Here is a 26,660-nt window from a genome sequence, read left to right as displayed (position 1 = left end):
ATGCTTCCCCCTTGATCTTATATATATATATATATATATATATATATATATATATATATATATATATATATATATATATATATATATATATATATATAAACGTTTAAGGTTTTTATAATATGTTTAAAAAGATAATCGGGTACCTTAGATTCTTGTCACTAATTTTATAACTTAATTTAAATTATTGTAAGAACAAATTAATAGTTATTTATATGAAAAATCCATTGCTTCAATACGCGAAAATTCAAATATTAAGACTTAAAAATTTGCAGAGTCTAAATTTATTTTTGCAGGCATTTTATGGGGGAGAAAGACAGTTTCAAAGAAAGAATGTTGCAAGTCATTGATTTATGAAACAAATAATAAAGATAAAAAAAAAATCTAAATACAAAAACAACTATGCATGTAAATTCACTTTTCGAAGAAACGTGCTGTACATAAATATAAAAGATTCTAAAAAAGAATCTTTAGAATAAATGATTCTTCTAACTTTCTTCTTATAAATTGAATTGTAGGACATCAAGATAAAGACCAAGAAAAATGCCAAATCTCAAGTAAATAAGGAAAAAAAAGAAAATAAATGTATCTGCTAGTAAGCAAGGTGATATTTTTCATTAACTCTAGTCGCCATTTACGAAGCAATGCTCAAGAATATACCCCCATCCCGAAAAGAAATGAGATCACGTTCTATCAGTTTCCAGCAGTTCTAGAACGTTTCTTTTCCAACTGCTCCAGTGATTGGACGGCGGCATCTGAAGACACAAAATGAAGATACTTGAATGCAAGTCTGTCTCAACTTTTCTTGATTTTTGCTTATCTATTTGCTTCTTTCTGTCAACGGGCAAAGATGGCCGACTCCGATTTTCCGCTTAGTTGGTCCCATGCAGTAGAAGGTTAGAAAACTCCCTTTTTATTGAATGATTAGAAGGAAAAGAGGCTTACATAGTTTTTGTTTTTATCTCTGGGCTATGTTACTTGGAAGGAAACAAGAAAAGCAGATGATAGATGGCATTTACTTTTTGTTCCTGTTCTTACATTAACATTGCTTTAAAAGTAGCGGTTTCTACTTATAAAAGCTTCTTAGCAAGGATGGATATTGGAGAACTTTGTTGCAATAATGAAATTCATTAATTAACTGAGTCATTTGTCATGTTTTTGAAATTTTAAAAATATTCTGATATGTTAGTTTGGGGAAAATGCAAAAAAGGTAGGTTATCGTAAATCAAAGCGTAATTGTTTTTACGTAAGTAATGTGAAGCATTGCGATGTGAAGTATACGCGTTGGTGATTGCAGATTAATATATAAGCGATGAAAAAAACGTAGCAATTTTCAAACATTAGTAATTACAAATGAGGAAAAAGATTAAAAACCAGTATTTTCTAGATAATATTTGAGTATGAAAATAACCATAATGAAATATCATTTCACCTCTTCTGAGTTTCTCGAGGGAATCAAACATGTTTTAATGTTTTTAATCTGGCTAACTCGTTAATGATTTGACACAGGGCTTACATACCTCACATTGGTATAAACAGCCCTACTGAGGATACCCCTTCGGTTTTGCTGTCTTTAAAATGGCTTACCTCGTTAATGAATCGGTTAGATTTGATAACTTTTTTCCTCGATTCAATACTATTATGTGATACTTAAAGTGGGAATTTTTCTGTTTAATCTTTGACGAGGATTCTAAAAAAATGCATACAGTGCATCTAACAAATATTAAAGTCTTGATTTTGTGGCATAAGTCGACTCTAAGTTAACTAATGAGGACGAAACATGTATATTTAGGAAGTGTATACTATATATATTCATTGTGAATGTATGTAAGTACACTTTCTACTAGATGAAGAAAGTGTACTTATATATATTCATGATGAGTAATTCAAGTCCTGCCCCTCCTGGACAGTAAAAAATATAAACTAAACTAAACTCAGAGGCACGACAGCCCTTGCGAGCCAATGCCTACTCTGCCCATCTCAGTTTTCTAGACCTTGGGCTCTGAGGTGCAGGAGCAGATGTTCCGGTCAGGTGGTCAGCCGAACGCGGAACCCCCAGTGTTTAGTTCCTAAGCGTGCTTGGTACTCATTTATAGACCCACTGAAGGGATGAAAGGCTGAGTCACCCTTGCCCGGCCCGAGGATCGAACCAGGGACCTGTGGCACAACAGCACTACCGCTCAGCCACCGGGCGTCCAGTAAAAAATATGGTATGTGTAAAAAAATGAGAGAGAAAAGTGTCTCACCGAAATAAAGTCACTAATATTATAGGTTGATGCACCTAATTGAATTATATAAAGCTTGAAATATGCTATGTTGTTAATTATTTACCATTATATACTATTATGATGGAAGCTTTCAGTTCTTCCGCAAACAGAAACTTCCTGACATTGATTTATACAGTGCTACTAAGGATACCCTTCTGGTTTTGTTGGGCATGGAGATCGAGGGGAAGTTAAAACTCATTCAAGACATGCACCTTACAATCCAAATACCGTATCTGTATAAAGATTTTTCAGCCTAAATGGAGGCATTATTCTGATTGAAAATTTTACCTGGGTTCCCAGTTATCTCAGCAAACTGTAGTAAATAGGATTTTAACATTTTTTTCGGTGATCAGCAGCTTTCATGGAGCCTGAGGGAAAAGTCTGGTTAAATTTATCACCATTGGAAAAGTTTTACCACCATTTATGAGCCTCCACCTTTTTGTATCATGAAAAAGATATCATATTCTACTGTCAATACATGCCAAAGGTATGCAAAGTTTTCAGGGAAATCCAACTTCGTTTCTTTCCTACGTTCTTTTGCTTGTGGATTATGTTCAACATGTATTATGTTAAATTCTCTTACATTGCATATTGCTTGTATAATCCAAAAAAAAAAAAATGAAACAGCCGATGAGAAAATTCCCGTGCACAAAATGATGAAAATTCATCAATGGTGTGGGAAGTTTTTGACAACGGGAGTAAACATAATCTGTCTTTATCCCATGGCTGCATGGTAGCTAACGCACACCAAAAAAGGCTAAATGCCCATTTACTGCCCTTTGCAGTTATAGTCACCTACATTGGACTTTCAAACAAGGTGATACTTAAATTCATTGTAGAACAAAAATTCGCAAATTTAATTTTTCGGTAGTAAAAAGAATGCCATGGAATGAGCTGCATTCTCCCCTAATCTGAATAAAATGTCAGGGGGTATCTTCAGTATCCCAAAGACAGGCAATTTCATGTGCATAACAGAATTAAAGGATGCCAACCTCGTATAATATTGGTGCCAGTACCCGCCAAAGATTGGTAAATAGTAACAAAATGACATATTTTAAGTCATATATAAATTTATTGGGTGTATCGGATGTTAATGTTTGTGGCTTGTTACTCTTTGTAAATGTATATATATATGTATAATTTGGGTTATATTTCTGTAAAGGAAAATTAAATTTATACTCTGAAACTTCCTGCAGAAGAAAGTATACAAAAAATAAATGCGCTATGCAATCAAATCAGGCATACTTTAGTTAAGTTTTCATGTCATAGTTGGTGCAAATTTTGCATAAACGCAACTTATATTATTTTTATTTCTTTTAACCCATTGTCAGTACTACGTTAAAGTTAGAGATCATATTCTGAAGTTCATTTAACTATATATGAAATTAAAGCAGATACTAGTCTAAATATTCACATTCCTGTTTTTATTATGGTGCAATTATAAAAAAATTGGTATTACATAAAATTTATCAAAAATTCGTAACTTGCCATTTTTCTTTAAAGAAAAATGTGTTTTTAATAATTATGTTATATATGATATTTCCATTAAATAAACTATACTAAACGGCTTCTGATCGATCGACTTTTTTTTGTCAACTATAGAAAAATTATTTTTAATCTAAATACGTGAAGACAAAACTCCGGAAAATATCTAAAATAATATAAGCATATTTTACAAAAATAATTTCATTAAAAAATTACATCAACCCTATTATTTTTCAGGTTAAACAAATGAAAACTGAACGTGCCTTGACAAGAAAAAATAAAATAATTAGTCAACAAAACATTGTTTTTAATTAAAATCTTTCAAGCATTGTGAATTCTAGGAGTGAAAATCTGTTTCCATTACCAATCAGTAGAAAGTAGGAGAATTGATTATTTGAAAAATTCTCTCCAAATTCACGTAGAAAAGTCATTTAAACTATTTTTACTTAACTGTCACTTAGGCTAATCTAGCCAATTATGCTGCAATCATCAATGTATTTGATTACACGTAACAGGTTTCAATATAACCTTCCTTATTAATGATTCGTCATAAATCGATAGCATTTCCCTCCTTTGTTTAAATGTAATTTGAGATCTCTGATGTTTATAATTATTGGGTATTTTTTCTTACATTTATAATAGATGTCATAAGTAGATTTATTACGATACATCCAGTTTAGGTTTTAATCTAAATAAACTCTAATAGTAAAAAAATAATGATCTAAATATATATATTTATAAAGTATAGGGTATACTTTCTTCTAAAAAAAGAGAAGAAAAAAGGGAATAAAGCATAAATTTTTGACTCTAATTTGTGCTTTATTCACGTTTTTTCTTTCTTTATTTATTTTCTTTTTTGTAGTCAAAATACATATACTCCAGAAAATCATCTTACATATTCCTATTTCCCGAAAAAGAATTGTTTTAAAAATTGATAATAGTCACATTGTATTTTATTTCGTTAAAATAAAACAAATCTAAACGTGTCTAAGCAAGCAACAATTACAGAAGTATGCAATAAAAAAACCATTTGCAACTAAGATCTTTCACGCATTGTAAAACTTTGGCATGAAAAATCTGCTTTCAGGATCCATTAGTAGAAAGTAGGGGACTTAACTCTAAGTTGAAATTCTCTCTGAGTTCACGTAGGGAAACCTATTACGCTTGGTCACTCATCTAGCACTAGGGTTAATCTAGCCAATTGTGCCATACTCCCCGAAGTACTTGTGTGCCCATCGGACCAATAAGCGAGCACTTGAGATTGGGAGACTCCAAGGGCTTCAATTCTGTACTAGTATATTCTGTTCTACGATCAATATCTAATAACTGAAATTATGCTCAGAATTCTGAAGGTTACAATAGTAAATTTGGAATTGATAGTTTATTTATATACATAGAACTAGGTAAAAAATTGTATATTTTTGCATTTTTGTCATTTTGAAGAACAAATTAATTTTAGGACTTTATACTTCATTTTTTTTGTAAGTTACAGATGTGGGATTTTGTTTACTCGTGATAGTGATAAGTTATGCCCAACATATAATATTGATCTCAGTTTTTTTACATTTAATTTTTTTAAGTATTTTGAAAACTAATACTTCAAGTAGGTAGAATATTTTCTCCATATTATTACAGATCATAACAATGAATGTATTTTACGAAGCATTTTTAATTTAAATATTTCATATAATTTTTTTAAAACGTATTGTGGAAAAGTGAAAAAAAGAGACAAAATCGTATATGCTGCTTTGAAATTATCATGAATTTCAAATTCTCATATTACAAAACATGTATGGAAATTTTATCTAAGTTTAAAAACATGAGTACAAGTAGGGTTCTTTTTATCAGAAGTTTTTTCCATAAGCTAAAAACAAGTACTAAAATAGTTTAGAAATAGTTTTATTTTGAGACATAAATATTTGTTATCTGAACAAAGAATTTTGAATTTGAAAATTTAAAATTATGCATAACTATTTACGATAAAAATATATGACTCTTCACAAAATATTTCAGAAAAGCAAACTTGCTCCTGATAGCGAATAAATATTTTTCAGAGGTAGCAAATTTTTTGGTTTTGTGTACGATTCTTGGCTTAGTAAATTCGATTTATAGGGTTTTAGCCAGCCAACAAATTTAACTAAAATGGGTACTTTTTAGTTTACAATTTATTATCGTTTTATAAACAAATTGGACAATCTGAAGTAGTTGGCTACTCTGGTATTACAACATCACATTTTTAAAAACATATTAAAAAAAGTAAATTTCGAATACCATATCGGACAGTATGTAAATATGTCATATAATTTCGCACGATAAAGTGTTAGCCTTTTATTTACAAAAAAATAGAACTTTTGTTTATAAATAATAAACAATAATTTCATAAGTTGATAGAGCAATAATTTTATAAAAAAACGCAAACTGTGTATACGTTAACCACAATAGATCCTGTGCTTTTAAATTTGAACTATTCATATGCCAAATTATTTTTAACAGAAATGAGATGCCGCCTCTAAATTTTTATTTGAATTATATACCGGCATACTTTTAGCGCTTGTTTTATGGAATAAATTCATAGAATTGTAATCCATAGCAACAGTGAATTACAATAGTTTAGAAACAATGAAAAAAGACGTTATGAAACAAAAAATATGTAAAATTTTATAGAAAAAAATGTTGATAAATCATAAGTTGATAAATCAATACTTTTATTAAAAAATGCCAATTGCCCATGCAATAGATTATAATACAATACAATAGATCTCGTGATTTTAAATTTTGATTATTCACCTGACAAATTTTTTTAACAGGAACGAGGTTTCCTCTCTAAGTCTTTATTTGAACTGCTACGTACGTAATTTCACGTACCTAATACGACGTAATTTCAACGATGGTTTTATCAAAATTATGCATAGAATTGTTATCCATAACAGGAATTGGTATAGTTTAAAAACATTTAAGGAAGATGTGATTAAACAAAATGCATATACTATTTTCTCAAGAAGATATTATTTTTTTGAAAGCGTAACGAGCATTAGAATAAGAACTTATTGTAAGTAACAAGCAGTAATTTTATTAAAAAACACACCAATTCTATATACATTTCTTACAACAGATCTGGTGATTTTAAAATTTGATTATTCTCCTGCCAAATTGTTTTTAACATGAGCGAGGTTTCCCATCTATATCCTTATTTCAACTAGATCCCGACATACTTTCAACGCTGGTTTTATCAAAAATATGCGTAGGATTGAAATCCATAACAGCAGTGAACTGGCATATTTTAGAAGCATTGAAAGAAAACGCGGTTAAACAAGTAGAATATATTATTCTCCTAAGAAAATATTATTGTTTTGAAAGCGTATTAAAGATTTGAATAAGAACTGTAAAGTTTTCGTTTCTAAATGCAAATATTGAATAAATTTCAGACAAAATAAGTCTAAAACCATCGTCTTTCTGATGAATTGCTTTATACAAGCAGGCTATGGATAAAGTATATCGTCTAAGTATATACCTAGACGATATCTCTCTAAATCCTTTTTTTGAAATCATTTGTTATTTACGTAAGTAGGATGGTAACAATACTAAAAATAGATAAAGCAAATATTCTTTTGTATTTTACATATTTTTGTTGTGCTCTATGCATAAAATGTTACTCTCTATGCATTTATTCAATGATTATAGTTACCTTTAAAAAATTGTTTCGCTCTGAAAATCTTATGAGTGATGGTTATATATCTATTATATTTGCAAAATTCTTTAAAACAAATTAAGTAAATCGACGGATAAGATATAAGAGATTATTTAAATTATTATGACTTATTTTCATCATTCTTGTAACTCAGGTTCAGAGAAATGGTGATTTTGCGCACGGAAAGGAAAGGTTTTCTTAAAGTACTGTCCATCTTCACTGTGTTATAACTCTCAGAGAAAACCGATTTTTACACTATTGATTTATCAAAACTCAGTAATCCTCAAAATGCAATAGATCACGATCCAGTTGTCCTTTTTGTGAAAAATTGCACAAATTGTTCTCCTCCCTTAGTATATATTTCTTCAAGGTGCATATCTAAATTCTTTTTTATTCGAAATCTTTTATTATTTTCTATGTATTATGGTAAAAATAATGAAAATAGATAGCATTAATAATTTTTTGTAATTTCTGTTGCGTTGTACACATAAAATGAAGTTATTTACTCATTGATTTTTTTCACTTTTTAAAATTCCTTTCTTTCCAAAAATACTTTTTCAAATTAGTTGTACATCCACGAGATTTACAAAATCCTTTAAAATAAATTGAATAATTGATGCCTGCATAAGAGATTAGAGAGCTGTGAGCTCATTCAAATGATGATGACTTATTCTTTTCATCGCCCGTGTAATTTTTGAAACATCATTTTAGCAGATTTAAATAATTCTCGAGAATTTAACTCCTGTGAATATTCAACAAGCTTTAAGGATTGTAACATTAATATGCATAGAATTACAATCCGACAGTGGATTCAGGAAGAGTTTAAAAACATTGAAAATAAAGTCGCGGTTAAAATAAGTAGAATATATTATTATCCAAAAATGTATTCTTGAAATTGTAAGAGAAGATTTAAATAAGAACTGCAGAGGTTTCGTTCCTAAATGCAAATATTGAATAAATTTCAGACAAAAAAGAGTTTAAATCATTTGTCTTTCTGATGGATTGCTTTACAGAAGCGGTATAGATAAGATATATCTCTAAGGAGTTTTTGCTCTAAATCCCTTTCGTGAAATCGATTGTTGTTTACTAAGATTGGAAACAAAAATGCAAAAAAAAGTACAAATCTTCTTTTGTATTTCACATTTTTTGGTTGTATTGCATGCATAAAATGTAACAATTTATTCACTGATAAAGCCACCTTTTAAAATCCCTTCATTTTCTCCCGTGAATTCAAAGAGATTGAAAAAAAACTTACTTTTAAATATTTCACTTTTTAAAATAACTAAAATAAATTGACGAAAGAGATTAGCAAGGTTAAAGCTTATGCAAACCTTGATGACTTATTTTTTCATCGCCCGCCTAATTTTTGGAAGTATAATTTCAGCATGAACATCATTTTCGCATGAATTTTTCTCATGAATATCAACGATTATGAATATTCATCAAGCTACTATTTTTCGCTTTCAATGCGAATTTTTTTTAATGTGTATTTTTAATTACATAAATTAAAAAAAATTATCACTTAATGATGAAGTGTTTTCATTTTTAAGTAAATTTTTTAATTGATAGGCCTTTGGAAATCATGGTGTTTTAATTACGTCATTTTACTTTTTCAATTAGAAAGTATGGTAAACGAAAAGGGAAGAGCAATTACTATTTTTACTCTAGCAATTGCGACATGAATATGGCATACTCAAAATATTTTAAGAAATATATAAAATATATATATATATATTCTAAGATAAAAAACTAGTCTCAAATACATAATTCATAAGAATTACGAATTTATTAAAACTGATATCTATTTTCCTTTAATAAGTGGGCCATTATTTTATTAAACAAATAATCAACTTTTCCCATCGTTTAAATTTCTAGTTATTTTAAAATCTTTCTTAAAAGTAAAGAAATATAAAAGTTTTTATTATAGAAATAACCATTTTTTTTATATAATTCATTTTTTAACATATTTTCATAACCAATTTACCAGCATTTTTTCTTTTTTCGTTTTTCAGTGATATTTTAAGCAATTTTTTTGCAAAGCTAAGAAATTTCTTTATTTCTGTTTAATTAATTTAATTATTCCCTATTCAAATCCTATTTGAGTAAGTATAACTTAATGATATTATTAATGGAATAAAATTCATTTTGCGTTTTGATGGTATTTTTCATAGAACCTAAAAGAAATTTAAAAACATTCATTTGAATCCCAATTTAGAATAACATTACATTATATTTTTGTTACTCATTCCCATGGACTATCAGGGCTGAATCAGGTCCATTACTTTGTACACAATAAAGAAATCCAAAGCCACCAATATCTTACTGATATGGTCGAGAACTTTAAGAATATGGTCAGGTAGAGTCTGCCCAGAAGTACTATTTTCAAAGCTCTTAGTACCCTCAATGTCAAAGATTTAGATATCCACTCAGGAAGCGGTTGGTGTGATCCTGCCTGCTGGTATCAAATGTCCCAGAGCCACCTGGTTGCTTGCTCGATACCAGCAGAGTGCTAATGGAACAAGCCAGTTGGTTTATCTTGTGTTTGCTTTTGTAAAAAAGCAAAGTATGTGAGAGGTGAATAAGATGGAAATACTTCACCTGAACCTGTCTTAAGCATGTCGTCGGAAATCACATAGCATTGTTGGAAATTTCTCAGAAAAAAATGGTTAAATAACAATTTATTGAATGGTTATTTTACCATATTTAATCAAAACAGTCAAATAACCATAAATAAAATGGTAATCAAACTGTTTAGCTTCTTAGTTCAAACTCAAGTTTGAGAAAAACTGTTTATTAACTGCTTTCACCTAATACGGTTAAACAACCAGAATTTTATTGCTCGAACTGGAACCACGTAATGAAGCTACTTAGTTCTTTGCAACTGCGTACATATCATAGCCAAGTGGGCGTATTTGTCAAACTCATGACCGGCAGAACTGGAGTTCTAATCCTAGAGTTGACACCACAATATTTCCTCCATTCCCTTCAACACATGAAGAATTTCCAGTGTCAGGCACTCCCCAATGCCCATTACATAACGAAAGGCCGAGCTACTATGTCTAGTTAAATAATTATTATTACATTTTTAAGTTTTTGAATAATGATAGTAGTAGATGTTTAAAAAACCGTATAGTTTTGTATTCATGGTTTTAAGACCATACTTTTTGAAAATGGTTTCAAAACCATAAAGGAAAAAAAAATGTTCTTTGCCATAAACTTTACGGTTAATCGGTCTGACAGACAGCTACCAGTTATTTTACCATAATTTTAGAATGAAAATTTCAACAGTGTGCTTGCAATATTAATGTATGGAGGATTCACTTAAAACGGATTCGAAAAGGATTTTTTCTGATAATTCATTCAGATATTATCTCTCAGATTGTGCAAACTATCCAAATCTCGGATAGCACTTTTGCTATCTGAAAAGATTTAGATTTCATTTATTTGAGAGAAGGAAAAAATAATATTGGAATTATAAATAATCAACAAAAAAAATACAATTATAAAAAGGTTAACTGAATTTTTTACCTAAGCATAATGTAAATTTTGATAATTGAATTTTGCCACTATAACTATATTTGATAAAACAATAAAAGAAAAGTTACCTGGTGTAAGAAGTACAATGGCAGTGATGATGAGTGAGCAGACTGTGGCTATGACAAGTAAGGCAATTCCAATTCCTTTCCAATTTCGCTGATCTGGATCTTCTGATACTAAATCCTATAAAAAATAAGATAGAATTATTAAATATAATTTTAATCAACTATTAATCATGAGATAGATAATACTCTTATTCTATTATATATCATACATCACGAAATGCAAACAATGTTATGTATTTTAGGGAAACTGATAACTGGTGTTAAAACTAAGTCCGATATAAAAAGCTTAGAAAAATGTTGAAATGATAGAAAGAACAACGTTTTTCATGATAGAAGCCTTAAACTTGGTACACATATACCACATATTTGAAACTTCAATTTTTAATATGAGGTCACCTCAAACTTAGCTTATAATGGTAATGGCGAACACTCGAAATAGGGTCCTTTAAAAAATCATGTGAGTTGTTTTTAAATAGTTTTCGCTAATGTTGAATGATAAGTATTAAAGTAAAATTAATGCACGATATGTGCTTAAAATGTGCACCAAGTTGTATGTTTTTAATATTAGATGCACAATTATCTCACCTATCCACATTACTAAGACAATATGATACGCTCATATCATATTGTATTAGAAATGTGGATATCAAGATATCATAGTAATGTGGATATCAAAATAGGATATGCGCAGTCAGTTAACGCCATCAGAAGGTTTGTGACCCAGGCAGCTACCCAGGTTTAAATCACAGCGATGGCAGATCGATACGAACTCTTCTCCCAGTTCGCAACAACTGATGCTGGCATTAAACAGCTGATGCTGACATCGCAGATGCTAATATTAAACATCATCAGTAGTAGGTTAGAAATTCCTCAGTGTCGAGCTAACCATGGAATATTTTTGTGGTTTTTCTTTCCATGACACATTAAGATTGTTCAGATCCATCAAAATGTCATCCATGATAGCTAGTTAGTCCCAAAGTTCGATCAAGGAGTTTCCTTGTCTTCTGGATTGGGCTTGAAATTACAAGAGTTTGGAGATGAACTTTAACAGCCTTAAAGCCAAAAATGGGTCATCTGTTTCAAGGCTAGATGTAAAAAAAAAACAAATGGTACCGGTAAAAAACAATGGTAAATGAAAGATTGACGAAGCATTCATTCTGAAGAGTTAAACAAAAGAACATATGTGTTTTAGCTTCAAATAAAGTACGAAAATAGCTTAGCGTATTTGTAAAACAATAGTGATTTTCAATTTCAATTTAATAATATTTTACAATATACAATTCATAAAAAATGTGTCATTGTTACTTCTACAGGGAGATTACTTGTTTCTATAATTGCGTATCACAGTAAATAAATAAAATAAAGCAATTCATGTGATGAAACTTCTGATGTTACAAATATAAAACTTAAAGTAAAAAAAAATACAATCTTTAAAGATTTTTTATTCATTTATTCAATTTTGAAACAGTGAACAGATTAAAAAATGCAATTCAAAACATGTTTATTTAACTGAAAAATAAAGTTTGTATAAAAAGAGCACTTTAAACACCAGCACGAAAGTCGAGAAATATAATAAATTGTGACTTTCTAAGGAATAAAAAATGGTCCAGTGTTGTAGGGTGTTTTGAATAAACTTTTGAATCTTTTATATTTGTTTACTGTTCATATTCTTAAAAGGTATATTTACAAGTCGTTTTAGCGTTGCTGGAACGATGCATTTAATATATAAAGGTGTATTTATTATATTACTCTATTCAACACAATGTACATCAAAAGATGTTTGTAAAATTAAAATGATAAGTGCTTGCGTTTCAAAGAAATACTTTTTAAACATGATTTTTTGTGAAAAAGTAAATGAATAAAAATAAATCTGGATGAGTATAAAATTTTATGTTCATTTATCATCATTCACTTTTTTGTTATTTGCACTTGTTTCTTTCCTTTCTTATGAATGAAACTTAATTTCGGTTAAAGTGTCAATTATGTTTATTATTTATAAGATAAGTGATTTTAACAACAATGTATAGTTAAATGTTAGAAATTATTTGCATAACTAGGCTTTGTTATTTTATGTTAACGCGGGAATTTAATTATACAATAGTTGAAGTAAACAAAATAATATCCATTTTATTATTTTTTTTTCTTTTGTAAAAGTTAAGTATACAACAATTTTTTTCTACTTTGTAGCTGCATTTTAATACATTATAATATCTAATTATTAATACAATCTAATATCTAATTATTAATACGTTTTTATTGCTTAAATTTAAATTCTTTATTTTTTTTTAAATTAAAAAACAAGATTGGCAATTGTGATGCCAATATGACGCTTTTTTATTATACTTAATAACTCAAAATTTTATTCCGCCTTTTAATGTATTTTTAGCATTTCAGATCATCAAAAAATTACCATATATGGTGCATAAACCTTTATTTTAAAAACAAGCATGATTATTTTCTACAACAACAAATGTTGCTAAAATTAACTGTGCTATAATCTTATCTATTAATCTTAATGTACCTGCTTTATAACCAAGCATATCAAACAGTTTTTGACTATATTAAAATTATGTTTAATCATACAATCGCTATTATTATTATCATGCAATTATTATTATTCATTGATAAATTTCTATATCTCTTTTAAATCTGGATTAGTATGATTTATTGATAAATTTCTATATTTCTTAAATCTTAATTATTAAAATTTGTTATGAATTTCTATGTTTCTTAAATCTTAATTATCATGATTTATTAATAAGTTTCTATGTGTTTTAATTTTTGATTATTATAATTTAGTGATAAATTTCCATATCTCTTAAATCTTGATTATTCTGAAACATTGATATATTTTTTGTCTCTTGAATCTTGATTATTATGATTTATTGATAAATTTCTATATCTCTGAAACCTTATTTAGAATTTCATTTCTTTACTTTTTCATTTTATATAAACAATTAAGGTTGTTACAACATTTTTCATTATTTTACTTGTCATCATTTATTTTGAAACGTTTATACTTTATCTTAGTCAAGTCTTAAAATTAAGGAATCATGTAGTTTATTTCGGAAATAAAAAATAATAGCTTCGATCTATAAAATAAAATGATAGTTAGTCTCTATGATAGATTCCCCTTACAATACAACGTAACACAAAGTTTTTTCTCTATAATACAGTATACTACGAAGTCTATCTCTATGGTAAATGCTTTCAGATAAAGATTATTTCTATAAAATTGTATTAGTATAATAAAATCATTTCAATTATAAGAAAAAAAGTGTAATAAGTTGTCCATGACATTACTCATCTGAAAGTGATAAATCTTCGTTATTATATCCTTTCTATAATATGGAAAAAATAGTTACTCTTCTATATATAAATATAAATGCTTTCTATATTAGGTATTGTTTATTCTTATCTCGACCCACCCTATTCAAGGGAACACGAGAGTAGAACATGCATTCTACAGACAAAACATACATTAAACATACATAAAACACATAGAATTACAACAAGAATAAATGGCTTATACAGAGAATAGAAAATGAAGCTGAAAACGTCAAAAAATTTTAAGGTAAGAATAAAAAAATTTTGTAACTGGAAAGCATTCTAACTCTTAAGAAAAACAAAAGAAAAATTTAGAAAATAAAAGAAAAATTCTAGACTATAATAGAGAATAATTTTTATTATTTTCTTTTTTTTTTTTTTTGAAAAATAAAAAAATAAATTTTTTTTTTTTTTAAATATAATTTTTAGAAAAGGAAATTTATCAAAAGACTAAAACTGAATCTAAAACAAGAAAGTCTATTAGTTTAAAAAAAAGATAAGAAGAAATATTTTACTAAGATAGATAATTATTATTTATTTATTTTTCTTTTTTTAAAGAAAGGGTAAGAAAAAAAAAGTTTTTTTCTGAAAAAGGAGGAAGTGTCAAAAGAAAAGAGAGAAGAAAATGGAAAAAAAGTAGAAAGAAAATTAAAGAAAAAAAGGAAATTAAATTTAAAATTATTATTATTATTGCTTTATTTTTTTGTAGGAAATTTTGAAAAAGAATGTTTAAATACATAAATAAAGAACAGGCGAACCTATGGAACGAATTGCTAAATTCGATGCTGAGCAAAATATTTTAGATAGAAGTTTTTAGTGGAGACATCAGAATAGAATTAAACAAATGGTTTGACCTGGGAAAGGAAAGTGTTAAAAACTTTTTTTCTTCTTTTAAATAGGAATTTGCAGAATCAATTATGATCTGGGAAGATTAAATCTAAGTTCTTTTAGTCTAAGTAGATATGTTGGGCAAAAAGCGTAGGATGCTTTGTGGTTGGTGCTGAGATTAGCCTCTGGGTGATCTTGATTGTAGCATAGGCAGTTTACACATTGTATTTGATTTGAATGACAATGGGAGTTTCTATATTAGGTATATATCATTAAATGGAAACGTAAAAATATTCCTAATTTTAAAAGTTTAAATCCTTTATAATATTTTTTTAATTTTAACAAAATTTCCCAAATTTCTCTTCTACTGTTTTAAAAATAGAAGAAAATTGATATGTGCTTTGACTTTTTAACTTTCTTTAAAATTATTAATTTAGAAATAGTTTCAAATAGAAATATAGCTAAATATTAAGGAATGCATTTCTAATTATAAAGTGCTTTGAATAATTTATCCATGAGCATTAAAACTTGAAAGATGCTATGCCACATACAGTGGTTAAAGAATTGGAAATATTGATTACACCTGCGTAAGTTTAGGTTATAGTGGTACAAACTTTGCTACTTATAATTAGATTTATATACATTTAAAAATAACTTTTCTACGATTTATCCCTTAATACAACTTTTCAATGACGAAGTGAAATTATTAAACAATAGCTACATTCACTAATTGAATTAAAAGCCTTATGGAGCTGCTTACCGTTACTTTAATTTCTTTGTTAAAGGTTTTATTTTAATTATTTCTCTTATTTTTAAATTTTGTTTTATAACGTTAATTTTTGCTATTATTATAAAGTTTATCATTTTTTTTTAAAAATTACTTAATGTCAATTATTTTTTCTTAATAAATTTAAAGTATACACATCAGAATTATTCGCTAACCATTAACAATTTTCTAACCATTTTTAACAATTAACAATGTTACGCTTTTTTCCCTGAATGTCCAAAAGTGCTAAATATCGATAAATATTTTAAATGATATTTAATAAATGTTCTAAAATAAAAAATATAAAAGTTTTTTTTAATAAACTTAAGATATTTTTAAGAAATCACGATACACAGTAAAATCCTCATACCTATAAAGTTAAAAAGTGTCTTTTATAAACTTATAGGAATAATTTATAAAACCTAAAAATAGGTTTAAGATCGTAATTACTATACAGTCTTATTTACGCAGAGAGAAAAAGTATGTTAAAAACTATCAAAATATAGTAAAATTTAACATGTCTATGGTAGTTCTATGGGAGCATGGAAAAAAAAGCTCATTAATTTTTACCGCAGCTCTTTGCAAATGATTTCGGTAAAATTAACCATAAATTATGGTTTCATATTTTGAAATTAAATTTGCTAATATGTAATTTGTAAAAGTTAGGTAATTTTATTATTACAGTTCCATACATAAACATGATGATATGCATGTTCATACACGAGCATGATGTAAAAAACCGGTTGCAGGGTATAAAATTTGGTGAATTTCAATTTTCGTAGCTTTTTCAAAATATGTGGAAATAAGGTCCATAAATTTGAGACCCGAATTTACGGTAAACCGTTACCATATGAACAAAAAATTACAGAAGGAATATCCTTATAAAATACCGAGCGTTTTCGTTTTAAAACCCAGAACTATATTTTTTTTTCTTAACCAAATCTGCCATTACCATACGTTTCGGTAATTTTACCACACTTTTTTCCCCTGTGAACTTTAATTTAAGTTTTGAAAAAAAGTTCACAAATCTTTTTTCTAATATAATAGTTAGGGGAGAGTCGGGTAGCCTCGCTCACTTAAGGAGTATTGCTTATATTTCTGTATAATAATGAGTAATACTCAATATTTTTGTATGTTTCTATTGTTTTATCATCTAATTAAATAATGCAAAAAGAATAAACCAAAAAAAGAATAGTTCAACTTAAAAAAATAGAAATTTAAAAAAACATGTTTTTCAGCTCTTTTCAAAATGTGTCGGGTAGCCCCGCCCAGTTACAAAAAATTATGTTTTTTGACTGTTTTTTCAGGTGTAAATGAAAATGACCAATGTATTGACAATAGGTAAACCTCGTTTATCATTTTTATCACAAAATTATTTTATTTATTACATATTTATGTACTTTTAGTGAATTCTATCATTTAATAACAATCATTTAATAACAACAATATTTGTTGTTAAAAATGCATATAACATTCAAATTTGAAGCAATAAAATAATAATCTTTGCAACCGCACATTTATCGACGAAATAAAATTGGTCATTGATACCCGACATGTGAGCGGGGCTACCCGAAATCCAATTGTTCTGTAAATTTGTAATTACTCGAACAATTTTTCGCATATAGACTTCTTTCTTTGTGCAAATTAAACTTAAGACTACATACTTTAATGCTGTATGTATAGAAAAAATTATTTTTTTAGTATTAAAATGAAGTTTAATCGAAACATTCAACCAATTTTTCTTAATTTCATGACTACTGTATTCAACATATTTTTAAAACTATTGTTTACCATGTTAACAGCTGCATAAATGCTTGAAACTTTAAGAATAATCTTTTTTTAATATAACAATTAATGTCCGATGGCCCATCGACTTGAAAAAATATTCTATACATATGAAATTGACAGTGGGCGGAGCTACCCGACTCTCCCCTATATATCAGATTGATAGATTAGAAACATTAATAATTCATCTCAATTGTATTGAATGCATATTTTGTTAAAATTTCTCCTCAAATTAGTTTAATTAATGCGAAAGAAAATCAATATTATTTTAATTAATAGTTCTGGAGAAAATATACCTTCCATATTTAAATTTTCAATTTCGAAATAAAGCTGTTGAAACAAATTGGTAGCAATGCTAACTAACGACACAAAGAATTATTTAAAAAGCATCACATTACTCCTGTTGCATCTCGATTTATTTATTTTATCAATTTATTTTATCAATTAATTAATTTATTTATTTTTATTTATTTTATTTTTTTTTAATTTTTAGCATGCACTTTTATAATAAGCAAAAATTGAAATACGTAGAAATTTTTTTTTTTGAAAAAATTTTTAAGTAACTCCATTAAACTATCTTACAGATTACAAATTATCAGGGATATAAATTACGGAATTACTATTGCCCTTTACAAATATCATAGATAAGATGGATCAAAGATTGGCCGGGTTAGCCTGGTTGGTAAGGTGTTGGGCCCATGTCCAAGCGGTTATGAGTCTTTCCCCACCGGCCGAAGACTCCCCGCGTACTAAATGGTGACTGGTGCACGTTAAATCCATCGAATCTATGTCCATCCATCGCACGTTAAATCTATGTCTCCATAACAAATTCAACATCTGGGGGTACTGAATTGGAGATTGATCGTGCTTCAGGTTAAAATTACGATCTGTGTATGAATGAATGGATGTATGAATGGGTTCGCCCTATAAACGAGCTGTGACATGTGTGTTACTAAGGTCGTATTCTCAGCATAGATGACACCACTGAAAAGCAAGAAATGCACTCTCTGCCTTTAATTCACTTGGTTTCACCAATCAGGCTTTCTAGTTGGCAAGTAGCATTAGAAACACTAACAACACAAAGATTCAAGAAAAACGTGGCTAAAAATTCCAAGCATAGTGTGGAGATCAAGTATACGCATACATTAATGAAATATGCATTGTATTTTCAAACGATAGCTGTCCACGAAAAAAAACTGTGGGGCTGTACTTTTCTGTGGTTGCTCTGTGCTATGCAATTTGTAAAGCATTTAATAAACTCTTCAAAAATATTCTAACTGCATAAGAATTATTCATATTATTTTTCTTAAAAGATTTGCATAACAGACTATTAATATAAGTGAATATTTTCTTGCATATAGCACATTTTCTGCATACACTGTTTAAATTTATTTAATTTAACAATTTATTTAATTGTTATTTTCCAAATTCAAACAAAACCATGAATAAGATGGCATTCAAACTGTCAACACCGAGAATAACTGTTATTTAACCACTTGCAAATAATGCGGTTAAACAACCAGAATTTTATCACACTAAGTTTTCTATCGCACATCTTAGGAATTTTATCACACATCAAATGAAGCCACTTGGGTTCATATTATATCAAAGAAGGCTAATCTATCAATCTCATGACTGACTGAACTGGGGTTCGAGTCCCAGTGTTGACAATACAATATTTCTTCCATTCCCTTCAACACGTGATGAGTTTCCAGTGTCCAGCACTCTTCAATTTGTGACCCTGGGCTATTGGAAAACAAAATCATCAATCATAAAAAGATGCCAGCTCAATAAACCTGTCTGTCATAAGAAAGTGTAGTATTCCCCATCTCTGACGATAGGTGAAAGAACCAGGTGCAATATATATTTCATATATATAATATATATTGCAAAATATATTTCACGGTTCATTCGATAAAACACAATTCAAACACAACCAAACTAAAATTCCCATTATCTAATAAAAATCCTAGCTCCAATGTCCAGTTAAATTTCTTTTTTTGCAGTTTTGAAACCATGTTAATTGTTAATGTTTAAAAAATCGTAAGGTTTTGTATTCATGGATTTTTTAACCATACTAATTAAAAACGGTTTCAAAACCGTTAAGGTGAAACTTTTTCTTTACCGTAAATTTTACGGTTAATTGTATAGACAGACTACTGTCGGTTATTTTACAGTGATTTTAGAATAAAAACTACAGGTGCAAGGTTTGTTAAATATTTAACATGTTTTATTTAAAAACTATTGTTTACTAAAAAATACTTAAGTTTGATCATCATAATAATATCTAAACCGCTTTTCAAGTATAATAAACATATTTTTTCTTATAAAGAGAAAAACTATCTCTTCTATTAAGTGTTATTTTTATGGAATAGGGGATTATAGAAAGGAAAAAAAAGTATGACATTTTTATCCTACCTTTTTTTTTATTAATTTTTGTCAGGATATTGCAAATCCTATTATCTCTACTCAGAAACTTATGCTGATGAAGATGACGATATTTTCGATGGGCATAAAGTAGAAAAAAAGTATTTCGAAAGGAAGATGGAAGAAAAAAGTGAATTAATTTGACGGAAAATTATTATTACAACAATCCACTTAAGTAATATCAGTGAAGAAAAAAATGCTTAAAATATTTGTATAAGCATAAGACCATATTAAGAATTTTTTCGAAAGTGTTTTTTCTTTCTTTTCATCGATTAAAAATAGTTATATCGATATAATATCGATTGAATGAACAATTTAATGTTATGAAGCTGGGAAGGAGTTATGCTTTTTCCAAGCCAACTTACGTTGCATTACGTAAAAAATTAAAACAGGGCTACTAACCAAAAGAAGAATAAACTAGAAGATTATTAAACATATATGGGATCGCTAAATTAGAACATTTTGTATTAGCTAAATAGCCAAATGGGATCGAAAAAAATCAGTATTAATCAGCCATATGAAATTATCGATAAAACTGAAAAGCATAACTAAAACTACTGTAATTCATATTTTGTTTTTATTCATTATTATTTGTTGCTCTCCCAGGTGACTTTATGTTATTAGATTAAGCAAAAGAAAATTTTGGCAGTTTAAAATATAGCTTAACTATAATTAGTATCATTTGGCATTTATTTGCTCTGAGATTAGGTATTTTAATCCGTAGTCAATAGCATGATTGCCACAATTTGCTTCAACCAAGCAATTTTTACTGGTAGGTACTTATTCTTTTCTGCCTGCGTATAAAACTTATTACGATAGTATTTATGTCAGATGCCTTGGTTCTCTCTTTAAATACCTATATTAGTAGATTTGGTACTTATTAGAACAGCAGTACTAGCAGTATACCTATCACCAAAATTAATTAATTCTCATAACCGTATGGTGATTTTTTACAATTCCATAAAAAACGTATTTTCTTAATTAATTTTGCTTTTTAGTAAATAACATGTACAATGCACTATACTAAACCTATTTTTGTATAATAATTATTTTTAAGCGATGGATTATAAGTAAATAATTTAATATTTACAAGCTTATGTTTGTTTTAGTTCTTTCTGGAGTTTTACCTTTCTATCTATTTTTATGAAGCATTGTTATTTTCAGAAACCATAAAAATTCTGATTTAGAGATTGAGTTACTTTGAAACAACATATAAAAATAAGATATACAAAAAGCTAACACAATTATGGTTTCAACAAATACATATCTTAAATTTCAAATACGTTACCTAGTTTGAAAATAAAATAAATCTTTTTAGTTTTCTAACAGTATTGGGTAACAAATCAACCGAGGCATTTTACTATAAGACTATATTTTAAACTTCTATTTCTGTTTGTATGTGTTGAAGAGAATTTCAAAAACCGAAAAAAAAACATCAAAATACATATAAAAGCAACGCATTCGTATAACTTATTTGACAGCTTTCTTTGAGAAATACACATACAAAAAGATAAGAGTTCACTATTTTTTTCTAATCTATTGAAAAACAATATATTTTTTGAATAATGCAGTTTTTGGCTTAAAACAACAAACAATATTTTGTTGAAAAAACTATATTCTGATAATAGAGCTGAGTGAATCTTTTCTACGCTTTTTATTTTAAAAAATTAAATTGGTTCTTATCATTTTTTAAGTCAATTGTTGTCTTCCCTTTAACAATAAAAAGAATATGAAACTATTGATAAAAAGCTACCAATTTTTCTTTTAGGCAAATTATGACAAGTATGTAATTTTTATATTTTTTACTTTAAAATTTACTGTAAGGGCAGTAGAAAAACATTGTAAGTTTGGAAAACCTTTTTAATTTGAAAAATAATGAAAAAAAAAATCTTTGAACATAAATGAATGGAATGTGGAAAAAAATGGGGGCGATTTCAGAGAATAAATACATACTTTTAAAACTTATATTTAAGAAAATAAAAGATCGCTGAAACATAAGTAAGTTTTTTTACTGTTAAAAAAAATATGAAAAACTTTTAATCTAATTAAATAGAATACAAAAGAAAAAAGGCTACTACTTCAAAACATCTGAGCATTTTTCAATGTGAAACTTATACTTTTGTTACGTAAGATTAATTTATTTATTTATTTAATATAATTTAATTAATCTAGTTTATTTCTTTCTTTATTTTATTAATTTGCTTTGTTGATCTTGTTATTTATTAATTTGTTTTATTTTATTTATATTTTTCTATGTACTTATAAAAGTTTCTTTAAAGTTTAAGTGAGTTAATCAAACCCTAATTCAAGTTTATAACAATGGCTTAAAATGTGTTTTTGTTATTATGAAACCATTATAAAAAACGCGAATTTTCCGATTATAGAATAATTTTAGGAACAGTCAATATTTCTAGTTATTAATATATTGGATTAAAATATTACTCTAAATTATTTATGTATTAAACAATAGTACATAAATAATAAGTGTAATGTTTTGATGTCATATATTAGCTTGAAATATCACCTGTTCCTAAAATACTGATTAAGTATACATGTTATGATAACTGAAATACTGATAAGTATATAAAGAACAAACAAAAGAATATCCCTAAATGTAATAAAGACGAAATATTTCTAAGCGAATTATAAACACTGATATGGTTCTACGAGAAAATTCGTTAAGTTATATTTAGTGTTATGAATTAACTAATCAAATTAATTATAATAAGACAATGTTCTGCTCAACTGCAAGGAAAAACATAAATCTTCATTTGTAAAATAAATGAGAAAGCTTAAATTTATCCCTTAGTTATAGGTAGATAACAAATTAAGCCAACCTCAGAAACAGGCTTAACAGCGCTGTATTTAACTCGCCCCTCAGGCAAGATTTTACACCACTTAATCAATTAATAAACACTTTGAATCCCGAAAGTCTGAAAAATATATTTCGTACAATAAGTATACTATATACGAAGTATGTTCCAACTTAATATCCTTCTCTGATATTTAATATGTTTAATCAGATGTATCTGATGTTTAATATGTTTACGTTTAATTACCTATGTAAAACGAAAACTAACAACTATATGTTAGTTTCTGTATCTATTACCCAGTAAAATAACAGTTTTTTTGTTAAAAAATATTCTCCCACATTTATTTTAGCACATTTTTACCAAATACTAGCATATTTACAAAAAGTAATTTTTAATATTCTTATTTAATTACAGTAATTTATTATTATAATTCAGTAAATTACTCTGGTTAATTAAATTTATTGAGTAAAAAAAATCTAGTTGTAGCAGCTGTCAAAAATACGATCAAGAAAGATACATTTTAGTAAAACGTTATTTTTATTAATGTTTTATTTGTTCTCTGCTATTTTTTAACTTAATTTATCTTAATTTATAAGGAAATATTCTTTGTTTATATAATTATTAAACTCACAAATTGTGAATTTAATCTTTTTTAGTAAAAACATTATTTTTTACGTTTTTAAATTCACTAGTTGTTTACATTCTTTAGTTTCAATGGACGAAAATGTTATTTCCTCAAGTGTTTTATTTCTTTGTTTATTTATCTGTTTAAATCTTTCAGTAAAGTTAAAATTTTGAATAGATTCATAGAATATTAAAGCATAAAAAATTCAAAATGCCTTTCAGTTAGAAAAATTATTTTTACATAATTTCACTAGTCTTAGGTGAATATATTAAATTCTTTTTTTAAATTTTAAGAAAAAGATTTTTCATTGTAGAATGTTTCTAAATATTAATTCAAAACAGTCTTGGAGAAAAATATTTGATGAGTATAAGCATGTTTTCAATATAAAATAGGTTTAAAAAATTTTAGAAAATTATTCGAGTTAACTTTGAAACATTTAAATAACTCAATTAAGAAATAAAAATGAAATGGTACACTATCACAAACACTTCAAATTGCGTTATTTGGGTGAAATTCTTGCTTGCATAAATATTACTCAAATTATACAGAGTACAATAAATTTTGAATGAAACAAATTACATAATCAAATTACGTAACTTTTAGTTCGCATGTCATAATTTATTTAATATGACTTAGCTGAAAAATAGTTCTGTCATGTTCAATGTTTAATGAGATTTATATTTGCAGCTCTGGTGATAATAAAATCGTACAAATTTATTTTAATTTATAATATGTTCCAGTATTTCATTCATTCAGTATTTCAGTATTTCATTCAATATGTTAAGTATTTTCTTATAAATATGTATGCAAATTGTTATAATGTATATAAATTGTTTTATATCATAATAAAATGTATTTCAATTGTTCCCTTTATTATAATGACATTAAATGTACAGAGTGTTCAGCTATTTTCTTCACCTAGAATATATTTTTATCAATAATTTGGACATTTACCTGCATTTTGGTATATGGGTGAATCTTTTTAAACATGACAATTCAGACCAAAAAATTTCTTCAAATTTAAAGTCTTCGAAATAATCTGAAATTTCTTTTGTATACTTCTTTAGTTACTTTTATTAATATTTTGCAGACAGCAGTGTAGTTTATTGACATTTGCTCGGAAAAAAAATAAAATAGAAATTCACCAAATCTTGAATGCCAGGAAAATGACATATTAGCACAGAAGTTTAAAAAACAGTCATTTTAAGTTAATAGTAAGTAACTCAACTTAAGCCTTTATGTTTGGATCATAAATTTCTTCAATTAATTCTTTTTATCCACTGTAGAAAGAATTGAATTTTTTTTGTTGCTGATATGTACAGAATAAAAACGTGTATAATAATCAATCCTTAAATAAATAAATAACTTTGATTACATCCAACCGTATTACAATCATACATAAACTTGGTATTAGGTTATTTGCTTTTCCTCCTTACAGTATTAGCAGTAATTTGGTAACACTTCAATGTCCTGGAATTCATAAGCCAGGAAAATGACAGCCAGGATAATGACAAATTCATCATTTTATGGCATATAACTTTACTTTAATTTAATATTTTGGCTTTATTTTAATATAGACGTTTACATTCCGAAGAAAGCAACAGGATTTCTTAAAATAACTCAGATAAATCTATATAGTTTATGTTATTAATGATTTCAAGAAGCCAGGAAAATGACAACACAAAAACCTACTCATCTTGAAAAAGTTTTGGAATAGATTTTGAACCAACAAAATTGGTTCTTTATTCATGCAACAAGACATGTTCTAATTAAGCTATTAACATAAGATATTGATTGCTGGTTCTATCTATTTTGGTTATAAACCACTAAATAAAAGTAGCCAGGATAATGACAAATTTTCTTGGGACAAACAAATTATTGACAGAAAAAATTATTTTAAAATTATTTTTTCTATTAAAAAGTTTTTGTAAATAATACCCTCTGCGTATATTCTAGAAATGCTTACACAAGTCGAGATATGTTATTTCTGACTGCTATAATGTCCTCCTCATGATGTCGCTAATCAGTCTCGATCACACTCAACTGGGGCTTGTGCAAGCTAGACTGGTAATTGCAACACAGGGGTAAGCACAGCCACAACCGTGATCTTAATACAACTCTCCCGACCTCTCACAAAACAACGATGAAATATCTAGTGGTATCCAATCACCGAATTCTATCACAGATGAAATTCTCGTGGAGGAGCAATTTAGAATAGACTATTAAATTCTAAATAACTAGTGTATAAGACATGTTGAACCGATTCTACCTTGCGGTTCATTTTGAAGGTTGACAATATCAGTAGTTTAGTCTCACAGAAATCAAAAATGTTGAATTTGTAATACTCTACTATAATTGCCGCTGCCAGTGTTAATTAATTAAATGCAGTATTAAATATTTCTCGTATATTCGTTATAAGTATTGTGGAATAAGAACCTATTATACCAACTTGCATAATATAGGTTCAACAAAAATATATTTCTTACCACCCCCCGAAACGTATAAGTATCCTAACACACTTATGGTATCCAATGTAAAATCTTAATATTTTTATTATTTTTTTACATTTAGGTGCAGTTTCATAATATTATATTTAACAAAATCTGTGTGAGAAGTTCAACTCACTAAACGAAAAATTCACTATACATATAGAACTTGCGATAAAACTAATTTTTCAATAATTATAGCTGTAAGCCAGGTAGTAACTCATATTATGAAATATATATCAAAAACGATCATAAATTCTTTTTTTGGGCTGTACCGTACACCCTTGGAATTTTACTTAGAAAATTATAGTAAAATAACCACCAGCAGTTCGTTCAGCCAAGTAACTGCAAAAATTACGGTAAGGAATATTTTTTACCTCTTAGGTTTTGGAACAGTTTACAACGAGTATGGTTAAAAAACCATAAAGACAAAACTATGATTTTTTAACCATTTACTATTATCATGCTCCAAAACGGTAAGAAAGAAGCATATTTATGTTGCTGCCATTTATGCGTTAATGAAAGTATCGTATTTTAATAGCCCAAGAGTCACACATTGAAGAT

At 27.6% G+C, this 26,660-nt stretch overlaps 1 protein-coding gene across 2 annotated transcripts in view; it reads right to left on the bottom strand.

Annotated features, from left to right (window-relative positions):
- Positions 1-26,660, bottom strand: part of LOC107455049 (inactive dipeptidyl peptidase 10) — a 452,295-nt gene that overhangs the window by 171,843 nt on the left and 253,792 nt on the right. For both annotated transcript variants that reach the window (XM_016072453.4, XM_016072452.4), the window contains exon 2: positions 11,043-11,157. Coding sequence is in view for 1 of the 2 variants with exons in the window: in XM_016072452.4 (XP_015927938.1) it covers positions 11,043-11,157 (115 nt within the window). In the remaining variant the exon portion in view is untranslated. The remainder of the gene's footprint in view (positions 1-11,042; positions 11,158-26,660) is intronic.

The sequence above is a fragment of the Parasteatoda tepidariorum genome, chromosome 4 (genome assembly GCF_982258835.1).
Source record: "Parasteatoda tepidariorum strain Cologne lab strain chromosome 4, Ptep-v5.0, whole genome shotgun sequence".
In the NCBI taxonomy this organism is placed as follows: Eukaryota; Metazoa; Arthropoda; class Arachnida; order Araneae; family Theridiidae; genus Parasteatoda; species Parasteatoda tepidariorum.
Note: the sequence above shows the minus strand (reverse complement) of the source record. Positions and strands in the feature narration are given on the sequence as shown.